At 41.9% G+C, this 16,654-nt stretch overlaps 1 protein-coding gene across 2 annotated transcripts in view; it reads left to right on the top strand.

Annotated features, from left to right (window-relative positions):
- efhb (EF-hand domain family member B) overlaps nt 1-16,654 on the top strand; it is a 36,692-nt gene that overhangs the window by 14,203 nt on the left and 5,835 nt on the right. The window contains exons 5-11 of one of the 2 annotated variants that reach the window (XM_033050992.1): nt 2,855-2,965; nt 5,197-5,326; nt 6,773-6,856; nt 11,502-11,569; nt 12,385-12,539; nt 16,173-16,380; nt 16,596-16,654. The exon at nt 16,596-16,654 is cut by the window's right edge and continues 121 nt beyond it. In XM_033050992.1, the coding sequence (XP_032906883.1) occupies nt 2,855-2,965; nt 5,197-5,326; nt 6,773-6,856; nt 11,502-11,569; nt 12,385-12,539; nt 16,173-16,380; nt 16,596-16,654 (815 nt within the window). The remainder of the gene's footprint in view (nt 1-2,854; nt 2,966-5,196; nt 5,327-6,772; nt 6,857-11,501; nt 11,570-12,384; nt 12,540-16,172; nt 16,381-16,595) is intronic. The other variant, XM_033051002.1, reaches the window with a different exon arrangement.

Raw genomic sequence — 16,654 nt, 5'->3', positions numbered from 1 at the left:
ATAAGAATGATCCCCGAATGGCCTACTCCTGCACCTATTTTCTATGTTTCTATGTAACTGCTAAGAGTATTATTATCATACCATTCATGGTCATTTTTAATGATATACTAATGATCCCTTCTGCAGTGTGGTAAAAATATACAAGCGCATGGGACCAAAGAGTGAATAGCAAACTGGATTCAGAATGAGCTCAGTTGCAAGAAATCAAGGATAATGGTTGCTAGGTGTTTTTGTGGTTGGAATGCTACTATCATTGAAGTTTCCTAGTGCTCAGTATTTGGCCCTTCCCTTCTTGAAATATATGTTAATAGTGGTTTAGGCCTGAATGTAGGGTACATAATAATTTGACGAATTCAAAGAACGGCTATAGCGTTGACAGTAAGGAATTAAGGTTTTAATTTGCTATAAGATATTGTTTCCCATTTGGGCAGAAAAATGGAACATGTATCACAAGCAAATGGGGTGTGTGGAAACTCATTTGGGGAGGTGGAAGAAGCAAGAGAAAATACAGTGAATTGAAGGATATTCAGTAGTATAGAGGAACAGAGCGACCATGTTTATAGATCCATAATGAGGACAGGCCTATAAGATAGACGAGATGCTTTCCTTTATGAGCTGAGCCACATAACATAATATAAGAGAGAATCCAGAAATCAGAGGTGCAAAGAAACTTGGGAGTGCTGGTGTAAGATTCCCAAAAAGTTAATTTGCAAGTCGAATCAGTAGTAAAGAAAGCAAATACAATGCTAGCATTTATTTCAAGAGGGCTTATATACAAAAATGGGGATGTAATGCTGAGGCTCTATAAGGCGCTGGTCAGGCCGCATTTGGAATATTGTGAGCAATTTTGGACACCATATCTGAGGAACGTTGTGCTGGCTCTGGAGCAGGTTTATAAGAATGATCCCAGGAATGAGTAGGTTAACATATGATGAGCGTTTGATGGCACTGGGCTTGTACTTTCTGTAGTTTAGAAGACTGAGGGGGGGTTTAGAAGAATTCACTGAAACGTACAGAATAGTGAAAAGCTTGGATAGAGTGGATGTGGAGAGGATGTTTCCACTAGTGGGAGAGTTTAGGACTAGAGGTCCTAACCTCATAATAAAAGGACGTTCTTTTAGGAAGGAGATGAGGAATTTGAGGAGGAATGAGGATTATGCGGAGAAGGCAGGAGAATGGGATTAGAGGGATAGATAGATCAGCCATGATTGAATGGTGGAGTAGACATAATGGACATCTATTATGATCTTATAATCATGATAAGGGTTATAGGAGAACTGCACATAACACCAGTTAGGCAACGGCTTGAGTACCGAGTAACGAGTACGTTTCTGGTCAATATCTTGCAGGAATGATGTGATTGCATTGGGCATGGTGCAGAGGTGAGTTAAGATGTCAGATCTGAATAATTGTAGTTAAAAGTAAAGATTCCAGTCATTTGGGGTAAGAACTGATCATGGGGGAGAAATTGAGGCAGATTTGCTTCAAGACCTGAAGGGGAACTCTCCTGTTTCTCCTGTCCTGCAAGCTGCAATGCAGCAAGCAGTTCCTGCCTTTCTTCTGCTGCCAGGGTTTTAGAGCTTTGCAAAATTAGCCACAAATAAAGTATGTTTTCACGCTGCTGTACCATGGCCAACCTCCTATTCATGGGAAGAATCCCTGAATATGATCTTATCTCCCAAAGCATGCCCGCCTCTGGCAACATGTTTTCCAGTGCCTCCATTACACCCTAGCAGAACAGTTCCTGTAAAGTGCCTTGGAATATTTTTATATAAGGTGCATTAAACTAGTACAGCAGGGTTAGAGAAGTGGGTTGGTCCATCAGCTATATTTACAGCTTAGTCTAATGTGTAGAACTCATAAGTGAGGGTGAGATGCATTGGGGAAAGCTACTTGATCCATCTTCTGCACCCTGGTCAAAAAGGGACTGACTTGACTGTAGGTTAATTCTAGCTCTCTGTTAATGATCATCCTAAAATCATTTTCAACCCAATCACACCAGCAAATCTATTTCTTAAAGTCCCATTCAATGTGCGACCTCTCTATCACCGCTCTGAGCCCCTTTCTCTCCGGGACCCAAGACCCACAATCCCCCTTCTGCCACTTTGTATATTGCCACTGAGGAAGCTGTAAAAATAGCTAATGGATGAACCCACCTCCCTAACCCTACTGTGCTAGTTTAATGCACACATTTGGCAAACTATCTGGCCTGTCTGCAAGGGGCCAACTAAAATATTGTAAGTCATTATTGAAAGGCAGCATCTTAAAAACAAATGTTGGACTTCATATATGTCTAAAAGTCATGAGGGGACTAGATAGGGTGAATGCACAGTCGTTTACCCAGAGAAGGGGAATCAAGAACCAGAGGACATAGGTTTAAGGTGAGAGGGGAAATATTTAATAGTAAACTGAGGGGGAGGGGGAGGGGGGGGGGGGGGGGGGGGGGGGGGGGGGTGTTGGTTTGCACAGAGGGTGGTGGGTACATGAAACGAGCTGCCAGAGGAAGTAGTTGAGACAGATACAAAAATAACATTAAAAAGGCATTTGGATAAATACATGGACAGGTAAGGTTTAGAGTGATATGGACCAAACATGGGCAAGTGGGACTAACATAGATTGGGCATCTTGATTGTAATGGGCGAGTTGGGCAGATTGGCCTGTATGACTCTAAGCACGAGTCTATTTGCATGTAGGTTGATCCGCCCTTCTTCTGACATAATATTCGACTTTGACAGTAATGAAAGCTGCAATATAATATGGTATAATGTAATGTATAATATATATATTGCAATGCAATAATATTGCTCCTATATATAATCTTGATCACAAATCAATATTTAAATATTTACATCAGATATCACTGCTGGAGAGCTTATAAACCCACCAAAGACTCGACAACAAATTAATGAAGAATCGCTAAAAGGGCATTCGCTGTATAGGACAACGCATAATGATTACAACACTGGTAAGGAAGCATGACTCTTTTACGCAAATTGTACTGAATTCTTGTTTATTTGCAATAATGTACTTATTGCTTGTCTCTGACAAGGTTATATAATATGTAAAGCATGGCAGCATGCTGTGTGAAGTAATGATTCAAATATGATGTGTGGTTCCATTTGGTCCGTATTTGGCAGTAATAATATACTTTGTGCATTCATGCACAACACTTTAACTTCGGTATTCACCTCCCCTCTCACACCGGCCACTATTGGCCCTGACTGTACTCTCTTACCCCTTCTCGAACTTTCCTTTCCATTAATTCAGGAGTCTTTTGTAACTTTTCCTGTACTCGCTTTCCCTTTAACTCTATCTTTATACTCCCAATTTGTCAAGATTTGCACGACTACATACATATATTAAACAAGATTTTGAGAATGTTAGTATAAAATCATGAAGGTGATAGGGTGAATGCAAAGACTCTTTTACCCAAAGTAGGGGAATCAGGAACCATAACTGGGAGAAGACATATAGTCATTTTCTTCTGGCCATGGAGGAGGCCCAGGACGGAAAGGTCGGATTCGGGAAAGAGCTGCAGATGCTGGAAATATCGAAGGTAGACAATTCGAATCTGACCTTTATGTCCTGGGCCTCCTCCATTGCCAGAGTGAGTCCCACCGCAAATTGGGAGGAGCAGCACCTCATATTTCGATTGGGTAGTTTACATCCCAGCGGTATGAACATTGGCTTCTCCAATTTCAGGTAGTCCTTGCTTTCTCTCTCCTTCCCCTCCCCGTCCCAGCTCTCTCACAGCCTACTATCTCCGCCTCTTCCTTTCTTTCCTCCCCCCTCCGCACATCAGTCTAAAGAAGGGTCTCGACCCGAAACGTCGTCTATTCCTTCGCTCCATAGATGCTGCCCATTGAGTTTCTCCAGCATTTTTATCTACCTTGGTCAGGTATAGGGATAGGAAAGGCTTAGAGGGATATGACCCAAACGGAGGTAGGTGGGATTAGCATAGATGCCGTATCTTGGTTGGCATGGGCAAGTTGGGCCGAAGGGCCTGTACCAATTATATCTTTCCCTTCTCACCTTAAAACTTGCCAGCTTGTTCAATATACCCAGCACCCACTGTGCGAAACTGCTACCCCTTGGGTTTCTATTAAATCTTTTCCCTCTCACCTTAAACCCATGTTGTCTGGTTCTTGATTCGTACACTCAAGGTCAAGGAGCTGAGTGGATGTAGACTGAGCTGGCTGGTCAAGGTCAAAAACTGCTGGAGATTTTCTGTTTGTACATCTCTACTGCCTGCAGCCTTCCAGCTATTTGGGAAGTTATATTTAGGATGATACATGCCAATAAAAATGCGTATACTCATTCAGGTCTTTATTGGACAGCAACACATATGTTCAGACAGATGAATTACTGATTCCGAACACCTGCTGCATGGTCAATGATGAAATGCGTAACTGCAGGGCTCTCATTACATGCTTGCTGTCAGTTCCCAGATTATGTAGATTTTATAGCCATGCTTTCAGTAACTAGACTTTTCTGCCCAGTAAGTCAGTTGCTGGAATTTCATGGGCATAAGATACGTGATAGAGTAGAATTAGGCCATTTGGCCCATCAAGTCTACTCTGCCTTTCAATCATGGCTGATCTATCTCTCCCTCCTAACCCCATTCTCCTCCCTTCTCCCCAAAACCTCTGACACCCATAGATGGCTCTATGGCTGCGATGCCTGTATGCCTTTATAGCTGAGATGACTCTGTGGCTCTATGGCTGAGATGGCTCTGTGGCTCTATGGCTGAGGGCTGCCTACATGGTTATGATGGCTCTATGGCTTTATGACTGAGATAGTTCTATATTGATATGGCTGAGATACTCTGTGGCTGAGATGCTTCTGTAGCTGAGATGGCTGCCTCCATTGTTAAGATAGCTCTATAGTGCTATGGCTGAGTTCTAAGGCTCTGAGTATTTGTGGTGATACTTAAATCCAGGCACTACAGATTTTATGAGGATCAAGGTGTAGTCAGTTTTATTTATTTTTAAATCTCAGAGCTTTTTTCTGAACTTAATTAAAATCATCAATTTAAATCAACATGCCTTTTTTCTTTTGATTTTCATCAACATGGGTGGAAAGGCTGGTTCACATTGTTTGGAATTATTCACAATTGGATGATAATTTGTAATGGTACATACAAAAGAAAAATAGCATGGATTTCAATGTTTAAACTGATTTGAATGATTTCCACAGGGGAACAGGTGGATAGAAAGTACGATTGGTCGAGAATCAACAAAGACAATGCATTTGGTATCGAGACTCCTTATTTCAGTGATGGAAGAATGACAGCAAAATCATTGCACTGGTTAACAGAAATGCAACTGTAAGTATTCATGAAATCTGCCATTGCAGCTTCTCTCTTCTTCACTATGGGTTCACTTCACTCATATCTGAATTATGAGCTCCCTCCCCCCTCCCCTGCACAAAGAAAAATAACTGCTGGCTTTGTACATAGACTGCTTATAAGTTTACTATCAAGCTTTTCATGGACTGAACCACAAATATGATTGAGCCATATGAAGAACAGTGAGTTAAAAAATAGGCATCAGAATGCCCATCTCTAAGATTATCAAATGGATCATAATGGAGATTAATTTTGTTGGTGCTTCTTTCATTCATCTCATTTAACCATTGCATTTTCATTGAATACTGGTGTATTCTCCAATGAACAGAGCAGATATTATTCTGTCACAATTGACCCAACTTTTGACTCTCCAAGTACAAATCAAGAGTCAGTTGGATTTTCACCACTTATCTAGATGAGTGTAGTTACAAATATGCCCAAGCTCAATATAATTTAAGAGAGAGCAGCACCCTGCTTGATTGGCACTCTGTTTGCTCCTCCCTTTATCCTTGGCTCCAGTGTTGCACTGTGAACACCATCTCCGATATGTACCAAGGCATCCTTGATAATATCTTCTGAATTCTCAATTTCCTGGAAGAAAGCTGCGGGTGCCCAGGAACAGGAATATCTGCAAATTATCCTCTAAGCCTCCCGTAATCTTGACTTTAAAGTATCGCTTGTCCAAAAATGTATTCCTGGTCCATTGCACAAAGAACGCTGTAAATGTTTCATTCCTCCTTTAAAGTGTATTCTATTGAAGTATTAGAAGTATTAGAAACATAGAAAATAGGTGCAGGAGTAGGCATTCGGCCCTTCGAGCCTGCACCACCATTCAATATGATCATGGTTGATCATCCAACTCAGTATCCTGTACCTGCCTTCTCTCCATACCCCCTGATTCCCTTAGCCACAAGGGCCACATCTAACTCCCTCTTAAATATAGCCAATGAACTGGCCTCAACTACCTTCTGTGGCAGAGAATTCCAGAGATTCACCACTCTCTGTGTGAAAAATATTTTCCTCATCTCGGTCCTAAAAGATTTCCCCCTTATCCTTAAACTGTGACCCCTTGTTCTGGACTTCCCCAACATCGGGAACAAACTTCCTGCATCTATCCCCTGAGGCCTACCATTCACTGTGTAGGTCCTGCCCATATTAGAAATTCCAAAATGAACACCCATTTCACTGTATTAAATCCCATCAATCATTCCTCAGCTCACCTGACCAACCAATCAAAATTCTGGTGCAAATTTTGACACCCAACTTCACTATCTGACATCCATCTTCACTATCTTGAATATTTTCAGCATTTTCATTATTTGTTGTGCATTAATAAACTCTTCCCTAACAGCTCATGATATTTCCTTCCCCTGTATCATTTAAATATTAATATTATTCAAACATTACTTTGAATTTTCAATACAGGAAAAAATCTGCAAGGATAGTGTCAAAAAAAATTGATGACTTCAAAGAAAAAACACACCCTCAAGTTGGAAAAGTCCTTGATCCGTAAGTCAAAATTACGTTTTGTGGAAAAATGAATCAAGGTTAATTAGACTTTCCTGGAAATTGTGTATTTGAAGAATGTGCGATAAAGAAAAATAAGGGCAATGTCCAAGAAAAATTTCCATCCCTCAAGCAACACTGCAGCCTATGAGATCTGTGACAGTTTTGTATGGAGCTCCTAGTAGACACATTTTCTTGTGCATGACCAAGGTAACATATGCAATAGAATAGCCCTTGAATATATGAATCGACAAGTAATCCAGAGGCATGAAGCAACAAACCAGTCCTGTGATCAAAGCTGTAGAATATAAATTCAGTTAATGATCTGGCATTAAAAATAAATCCTGGTTAAGACCATTTGCCAAAAGCCACAAGATTGTGATTACACCCATTTGGTTCATTGCCATCTAAATAGTTCGGAAACTATTTGTTGACTTCAGAGGAAGAGAAGTTGGGAGGCCATATGCCAGTTTTCATTGGTGGATCGGTGATGGAGGGATTTGGCTGTTTCATATTTGTAAACGAGAGCCAGAGACAGTGTATGATTTAAACACATCTTTAATGAGCACTTGAAACTCAGCAGCGTTGAGGACGACAGGTTGTCAGTGCATCCTAGCTGCTCGAACTGTAGTGCTGGGAATGAGTGTTAGTATAAGTGTTATAGTGGGGTGGAGTTAGTGATGCTGGCTTATTTGTGATTGGTTCACATGCATCATCAATCTACAATATTCATAGGCATTAACATCGTCAACGACCTGTCTTGGACCCACCCTGCAGATTTTAGTTTAGTTTAGCAATATAGCACGAAAACAGGCCCTTCGACCCACCGAGTCAGCACCGACCAGCGATCCCCGCACATTAACACTTCCCTACACACTAGGGACAATTTTACATTTATACCAAACCAATTAACCTATAAACCTGTATGTGTTTGGAGTGTGGGAGGAAATCGAAGATCTTGGTGAAAACCCGCACAAGTCACGAGGAGAACGTATAAACTCCGTACAGACAAGCACCTGTAGTCAGGATCGAACCCCGGTCTTTGGCAGTGTATGGCAGTAGCTCTATTGCTATGCCACCGTGCCAATGGTATTTACAAATAAGACATGCCAGTGACTTTACTTTCTTAGAATTTTAAAGATTCTGCATGTCACCGAATACTTTAATAAACCTTTACAGATGCATTGGTTGCATCGTGGTTTATTATAGCAATTCCAATCGACAGGTATGTCCAAGGATGCAGAGAATGGTAGACACTGCTCGATCCATCATGGGCACAGTCCGCCCCATCATCAAATGCATTCACATAGGTGCTGTCTCAAGGAGGTGACATCTATCATCAAGGATCCCCACCATATGGGCCATGCTTATTTCTCATTGTTATCATTGGACAGGAGCCATCGAGGTCTGAAATCCCATACAACCAGGTTCAGGAACAGCTACTTTCCTGCAACCATTGGGTTCTTGAACTGACCTGCACAACCTTAATCCTACCTCGGTAATTGATCACTATGGACCATTTCTTGCTCTGCTTTCTAATTGTATTTTACACTAATGTCTTGTTTTTTTTTACAGTCTTTCTTTTCACCGAATTGATGTGTCATTTATTTATATTTAATGCTTCCATGTAACTCCTAAACTACCAACGTGTTCAGACATAATGTTTGTGGTATATATATAAAATACTAGACCAAGTGCAGACCCGTTGGGTCTGTTCCCCCAACGTGCGGTTGTGGGGGGGGGAGGGGGCATGCAGCGTCACACACACTAACTATCCCCCCCCCCCCCCCGCACTCACGCTAATCACCCCCCTTGATATTATATTAATATTATTAATTTGCTCCTTTTACCCCATAACCACACTATCTACTGACGCATAGCCCCCAACTTGCAGTCACATCTAGAGAGGGGGTGGGGGCGGGGGTAGAGAGTGAGGGCAGAGAGAGAAGGGGCAGAGACAGAGAGAGAGACAGAAACACAGAGAGAGGGGCAAGAGGGAGAGGGGGGTGGAGAGGAGGAGAAGAGGAAGGGTGGGTGACGGGGGAAAGGTGGGGGAGGAGGGGAGGAGAAAGTGAGGGTGAGAGTGAGGGGGAGAGAGAGGGGTGCTGAGGGGGGTGAGGGGGAGAGAATGGGGAGCAGGGAGGGAAGAGGGGAGAGAGAGAGAGAGAGAGAGAGAGAGAGAGAGAGAGGGGAGAGAGAGGGGGAGGAGAGAGGAGGGGAGCGAGGGGGAGGAGAGAGGAGGGGGGGAGAGGAGAGGGGGGGGGGAGGAGAGTGGGGGGGGGAGAGGAGAGGCTGGGGGGAGAGGAGAGCAGGGGAGGAGAGGGGGAGAGGAGAGGGGGGAGGAGAGAGAGGGGGGGAGGAGAGGGGGGAGAGGAGGCGAGGGGGGAGAGGAGAGGGGGGGAGAGGAGAGGCTGGGGGGGAGAGGAGAGTGGGGGAGGAGAGGGGGGAGAGGAGAGGGGGAGGGGAGAGGAGAGAGAGGAGAGGGGGGAGGGGAGAGGAGGGAGAGGAGAGGGGGGAAGAGGAGAGGGGGGGAAGAGGAGAGGGGGGGAAGAGGAGAGGGGGGGAAGAGGAGAGGGGGGGAAGAGGAGAGGGGGGGGATGGGGAGAGAGGTGGGGAGAGAGAGGAGGGGAGAGAGAGAGAGAGAAAGAGAGAGAGAAAGGGAGAGAGACAGGGGGGAGAGAGGGATAGGGAGAGAGAGACGTGGGGAGAGAGAGGAGGGGAGAGAGAAATAGAGTGCCTCCCAAACCCCCCAAACAACCATTTGCAGGCAGTGCTTTTTTATTTCAAACTAACCATATTTTCATTTTCAAACCACATTGAAATTACTTACTCACAGGTGTGAAGAAATTTGTTCAGTGTCTTTCAAAGCTCAGAGTGACAGAGACTAATTGACAGAGCTCCATCTTGATGAGAGACTGATTGAGGCACACCACTTCCTGGTTTTATAATCCCTCCCCCTCCCTCCAGCAGGGGCAGCAGAGAGAATGGGGAATTTTGTAAAAACATTAATATCTCCGTCATTTTTCATAGACGGGAAAAATCCTCGGCGCACATGCGGCGGAGGGGGTCTCTGAGCAAGGTGGCCAAAAATGACGGCTGTAGGTGGCGGCGTTCTCTCTGAAATCGCAGCACAGAAGGCCAAAAGCGGTCAAGAACAGAATTTAGTAATATAGGTGCTAATGGGAGAGTGTTAAACAGGAGGATTTAGTTATAAGATTAGGGGATGGTCATTTCAAACTGGAATGTAGAGCAACTTTTTTTCTCAGAAGGTGATGAATATCTGGAATTCTCTACCCCAGAGGATTGTGGTAGATCACGGGGGGTATAAAAAGGAAGTAGATCATTTTTGAGAGACCAGTGAATTGAAGGCTGTGGGGAACTGGCACAGAAAAAAAGGAGGGTAGCTAATGTATCCCCACTTGGAGCCCCCAAATCTTTGGTTTCAGATTTCTTTTATATAGGAATTGGGTTGTTAAAGGAGGGTTAGAAGGTATATGATGGCGTTTTAGGATCATGTAGAAATAAAGAACTGCAGATGGTGTTTTACAAAAAGCAGGAGTAACTCTGTGAGTCAGGCAGCATGTCAGGAGAACTTGAATTATCTTCCCCTACAACTAACAATGCCAAGGGAACACCATGTTATCAAATTTCCGAATTACCTTCTTCAGTCTGAAGAAGGTCCTGACCCAAAAACTTAACCTATCCAGGTTCTCCAAAGATGCTGCCTGACCCTCTAAGTTACGCCAGTATTTTGTGTCTTTTTGAGGTTTAGGCTCCTGCTGGTTCGCAATCGTTGTCGAAATAAATCAGTAGATAAATAATCGTGTTGGGCTGGAGGAAGACTAAAGCATGGGGGAAGATGATTAGGAAATCTCAAACATGTGGCTCTTGAAGACAGACGGGTTGTGAGCACTGGCAGTCAGATGTAAGTTGAGGATATGGTGTGAGAGCATACATGTTTCACCAAGCTCCACATTAGAGCAAGTTATTTTATCACAGACCTCCTGCAGGGTTAGTTTCCCAGAGTGCCAGCAATGATCGTGTTAGATGCTGCAATAGGCTGGGGGCAGAACATCAAAAATGTGTCTAGAAATCAACTTTCGTGACCCATGTCTCCACATGAAATTTTGCACAGATTTAAAATATAGTTGAGAAGGAAATCATAACTCGTCATTGCTAAAAGTTGCACATTAATTAATTAAACTAATTAGAAAATGAGATCAAAAAAGTAAGCGCCATCTAGTGTCCAATGCTCATATTACACCTTGGGGAGCCTATTTCCGTGTTGCAGTCTCTTTAAACCATATATTATTATATCAGGTATGATTTATATACTATTTTTACCCAATATGTTAAAAATTCAGGTATTTCTGTGAGTTGGGTCACGAACCTGAATGGAAAAGCTCCTTGGCCCACAGCCTACAAGGCAAATTAACCACGACAGGAGACCTCATTAAACCATTCACCAATGGCTACGGATCTTGTATGTTTTTGCTAACAATGTTGGGAGATGTTCTTATAGTTGGAATTGCACCTAATATTCCTGGCTTACAATTTGGTAACATTGGAGCCCCAGGTTTTAAGGAAATTTTATTGCTGTCGGTAAACATTTTCATAGATGTTTCTTCTTTCTGTTTTTTTTTTCCAGAATTGCAGATACCCGCAAGGTTCCTCCTGATCACACGTTCGGTGTTCTACTGCATCCCGATGAGTATGGTAATGATTTAAAGCTAAACTAAAATTTCCATTTTTATTCACATTGGCAATTATGTTGATTTAAAGTAGTGAAAGCTAATATCATGGTTGCCACTGGATTTTCAACATGTTGAACATTTTCGGCAACCTGCTGCAACTATGACGGATGCTGGCAAGTTCGCAGAAAAAATTGTGTAAGTGGGACAGGCCCTTAAGAAAGATTAAATGGTAATCAGACCAAAACTTTTTTAATCAATAAGCATCCGCCCTGCAAGCCATGATAATTAATTTAAATAATGCAAGTTGTATATATCTAATCTGCTGTGCAGTTAAGTATATGGCGTTGGGTCCAATTTTGTAGCCATGCAATCAGATGAGTACAATCATTAGATTATGCCTAATGTTGTGGGAGTACTTTGCATGCATTAGCAAGCTTTTAATGTAAAAAAAACAAAAATACTTGTGTAGCTTCTGGAGCAGATATTTCGGGTCAATGACCGTTCATTCTTTTTAACAGATTATTTTCAAAGTTAGTATATGTCCATTGCAAGCCAAATTGGAAGCAAATTGGCACCTTTTGCCCCAGAACAATGGTTCTATGGAGCTGAAATGCGCAGTCAAATTCTGAGCATTGCAATTGTTTGCAAATCTAATTAATACTTCTTAAAAGAAACCTGGCTTTAATTATTGCAATAAATGTGTTGTTACAGAAGGTAGACACAAAATGCTGGGGTAACTCAGTGGGGCAGGCAGCATCTCTGGAGAGAAGGAATGGGTGACGTTTTGGCTCAAGACCCTTCTTCAGACTGATATTATTTGACTCATTGTTATTTCAGGTGTTGGAGATCTTATTTACAATAAGACTCCTACCAAATTTAGTCGAGAGAATGACAGGGAAAAAGGGACCTTAACTATAATTCGCCAGCATTTGAAAAAAATTAACTTTCAGAATTTCAAATCACTTCTTGAAGCTTTTCGACATTATGACAAAGTAAGTAATATTTTTTATTAGCTTTCTTTTAATATTATAAAAATATAACAGTTGCACATATAGTACTTCATAAGGTGGTCAAAAAGGCTTTTGGCACATTGGCCTTCATCAGTCAGAATATTGAGTATATAAGTTGGGAGGTTATGTTGCAGTTGTATAAGACGTTGGTGAGACCGCAGTTAGAATATTGTGTTCAGTTCTGGGCACCATTTTATAGGAAAGATTTTGTCAAGCTTGAAAGGGCTCAGAGAAGATTTATGAGGATGCTGCCAGGACTAGAGGGTGTGAACTATAGGGAGAGGTTGACTCTCTGACCCTACTCAGTCTTAATTAATTAACAAGTAGAAACCTGACTCCATTAATTAATACTATTGGTTTCCCATTTCATTTCAACCTTATTCAAATCATTTTGGCCAATGTGCTGAGAATAATAAATAATCTTAAAATGTATTAGAAACCATGCTTTGTGTCTTGGGTATTGAGAAAACATTTAAGTTGTATATAATGAAGTTGGGATATAATGAAGAATTGTTATTTGTGATAGTAATGGATCCAGTGGTGGCGGCAGGTTCGTTGGTATCATTTAAAAATAAATTGGATAGGCATATGGATGAGAAGGGAATGGAGGGTTATGGTATGAGTGCAGGCAGGTGGGACTAAGGGAAAAAAGTTGTTCGGCACGGACTTGTAGGGCCGAGATGGCCTGTTTCCGTGCTGTAATTGTTATATGGTTATATGGTTATTACTGAGAACCAAAGGAAATACATACAAACTTCACCGAAAATAAGGTTATACTCTATGCCAGTGAATATATCTTTTCCTTGGGCCATATCTAGACCAAACTTCCTAAAAATGTTAGATTACGTTTTTTGGAAAAAACAATAAATTGCCAAGGAGATAGGAGAATTCCAAATGATAACAGATACATTGTTGGAAAAATAATCTGAATACATTAATTTAAAAAAACTAGCTGGGATTTCCTCAAGCCTTGCCTGATTGTTTTAGAGACGTGAAACAATTCCTTCAGATTTTCCTCATTAATGTGGCTAATTTTCTTTTTCCTCTCAAGAGATATGTTATTAATGGAGAGATAGACAGTTTATAACCTTGCTCAATCTTTATTCCTGTCATTCTGCTTACATTCAAATATATGTTTGGAGATTTCATTTATTCTCTTTTGTTTGCATGGATAAATAAGAATTTGATTTGCTTCATCTTGATCCTTTGTCTATCATTCTTCCAAAGTGATTCTTTTGTAGATTAAGTTTGTATTCTGCGCTAAATTTTCAATGATAGTATAGAAACATAGAAAATAGGTGCAGGAGTAGGCCATTCGGCCCTTCGAGCCTGCACTGCCATTCAATATGATCATGGCTGATCATCCAACTCAGTATCCTGTACCTGCCTTCTCTCCATAACCCCTGATCCCTTTAGCCACAAGGGCCACATCTAACTCCCTCTTAAATATAGCCAATGAACTGGCCTCAACTACCTTCTGTGGCAGAGAATTCCAGAGATTTACCACTCTGTGTGAAAAATGTTTTTCTCATCTCGGTCCTAAAAGATTTCCCCCTTATCCTTAAACTGTGACCCCTAGAACTGTATGCTAGGATCCGATTGCCCAAGGCATTCTTGCATCTTCGTCCCCTATGCAAGGGTCATATACATTAATCTAACACATTCATAATGATGATTGAATGATTCTATCGCAATTCAACTGTTTCTTTGCACATCTGGTGAAACAGATACTTCTGTTGCTCTGGTGGGGTCAGGTGAGGAGAAGGTTGCAGTGCAGAATGGAGATAATCTTTACAATTGTTCTTATAGCTCTCGTGTCAAAACTGCCTTTCCTATTGTGCAAGAATAAGTTCGACAACAATGTTGATAACTGGTCTGCATTTTACCTCTATTTTCGGTAATAGTCACTTCCTAAATGTAGTGCCACTCACAGTTGTGGTATGAGAAGATTCACACTATAAATGACAGAAGATCTACTTCTTAACATGCACATCTTATGAGAATGTAGCTCTCATGTGCCAAATGCCATCCACCCACGATTAACATGTTTTTGCTCAGTAAGATCAATTAATGGAAAATCATGAGGACATTTTCTTGAATTTCTTATATTGGCTCGAGAGGCTTCGGAGAGAAGCCCAGAATAGAACATCAGCAAGCAGGAAGTATAAATATATGTTGTTTGACAACACATAAAGGAGGCATGCAGGATCAGGCAATGTACTGTAGCTGCAGGATGTGGGAGCTGGTGGTGGTTCCTGTTGATCACATCTGCAACAAGCGTTGGTTGATTGAAGAACTCTGGCTCAATGTCTGAGCTTCAAATGCTGAGGCACATCAGGGTTGGGGGAATTACCTGGATGCTACATTTCTGGAGGCAGTCACACCTCTTTGGGTAACTGCTTCCAACATTGTCCGTGGTCAGGAGGAGGGTTTGTAACAGCAAGTGAGGCAGGTAGCGAGATGGAGGTAAAGGCAGTGTTAGAGGAGCCTCAGCCCTTGAGCTTGTTAAGCAGGTCTGAGATTCTTGTTCTCTGTGCAGATGTGTGTGTGGGGTTTGGAAAAGGACGAGCATCCCAATCGTGGCACCGTGGATCGGGGAACCATTCAACAGGAAGAGAGAAGAGACACACTATCTTTGGGGATAGTATGGACACTGTTCTCTGTCATGAAGATCAAGAGTCCAGACAGCTGTGGAGGCCAAGTCAATGGATATTTATAAGGTGGAGATTGACAGATTCTTGATTGGTAAGGATGTCAATGATTATGGGGAGAAGGCAGGAGAATAGGTTGAGAGGGAATGATAGATATGCCATGATTGAATGCAATGGACTCAAAGGGGCGAATAGCCTAATTCCTCTGCTGTGACTTATGAACTTGTATGTAATTGTGTCAGTGAAGCAGTGAAGAAAGCGAATGGCATGTTGGGCTTTATAAGAAGCGAAATCGAATATAGGAGCAAATAAGTCCTTCTGCAGTTGTACAGAGCCCTAGTGAGACCACACCTGGAGTATTGTGTGCAGTTTTGGTCCCCTAATTTGAGAAAGGACATTCTTGCTATTGAGGGAATGCAGCGTAGGTTTACAAGGTTAATTCCCGGGATGGCAGGAGTGTCATATGCTGAGAGAATGGAGCAGCTGGGCTTGTACACTCTGGAGTTTAGGAGGATGAGAGGAGATCTCATTGAAACATATAAGATTGTTAAGGGCTTGGACACGCTAGAGGCAGGAAACATGTTCCCGATGTTGGGGAAGTCCAGAACCAGGGGCCACAGTTTAAGAATAAGGTGTAATCCCATTTAGAACGGATACGAGGAAACACTTTTTCTCACAGAGAGTGGTGAGTCTGTGGAATTCTCTGCCTCTCAGATGGCGGTGGAGGCAGGTTCTCTGGATGCTTTCAAGAGAGAGCTAGATAGGGCTCTTAAAAATAGCGGAGTCAGGGGATATGGGGAGAAGGCAGGAACGGGGTACTGATTGGGGATGATCAGCCATGATCACATTGAATGGTAGTGCTGGCTTGAAGGGCCGAATGGCCTACTCCTGCACCTATTGTCTATTGTCTATTGTCAGACAGAAGCAAGATAATTGACTTCTATTCTTTTTTTATTCTGTCCAGAATGGTGATGGCAAGATCGACCAAGAAGAACTACGAGATGTCCTGTCACAGTTTAACCTGAATTTAGACCCCAAGATAATGGATGACTTATTTGACTACTGTGATTTAGAAGGTGTTGGCGCCATCAACTTCTTACAGTTTGCAAATTTTCTGAATTGGAAAGATAAAATGCCTATTGGAGAACGAGAAGGAAAGATAATTACAAAAGGTACAAGATATTTGTGCTGCATATTTTGGAAAATATTAAAAATGTTGTAAACATTAATTAGGTCACGCAATGTCTGTAGAGAGGAGAGTTATCATTATTTCTGTTTTGCTCACCACAGAAGTTAACTGAATGCAATTTTCAGATATTACTATTAACTTATTTTACTTTTGATATCTGTGTGCCCCTTTATTAAAGCTAAATCAATTCTTCAATAGGAAATGCAACAAACGATGATGGCTGTGGGCTAGTAGCACATGAAGATATTGTACCATTA

This window comes from Amblyraja radiata, chromosome 2, assembly GCF_010909765.2.
Source record: "Amblyraja radiata isolate CabotCenter1 chromosome 2, sAmbRad1.1.pri, whole genome shotgun sequence".
Taxonomy (NCBI): domain Eukaryota; kingdom Metazoa; phylum Chordata; class Chondrichthyes; order Rajiformes; family Rajidae; genus Amblyraja; species Amblyraja radiata.
Note: the sequence above shows the minus strand (reverse complement) of the source record. Positions and strands in the feature narration are given on the sequence as shown.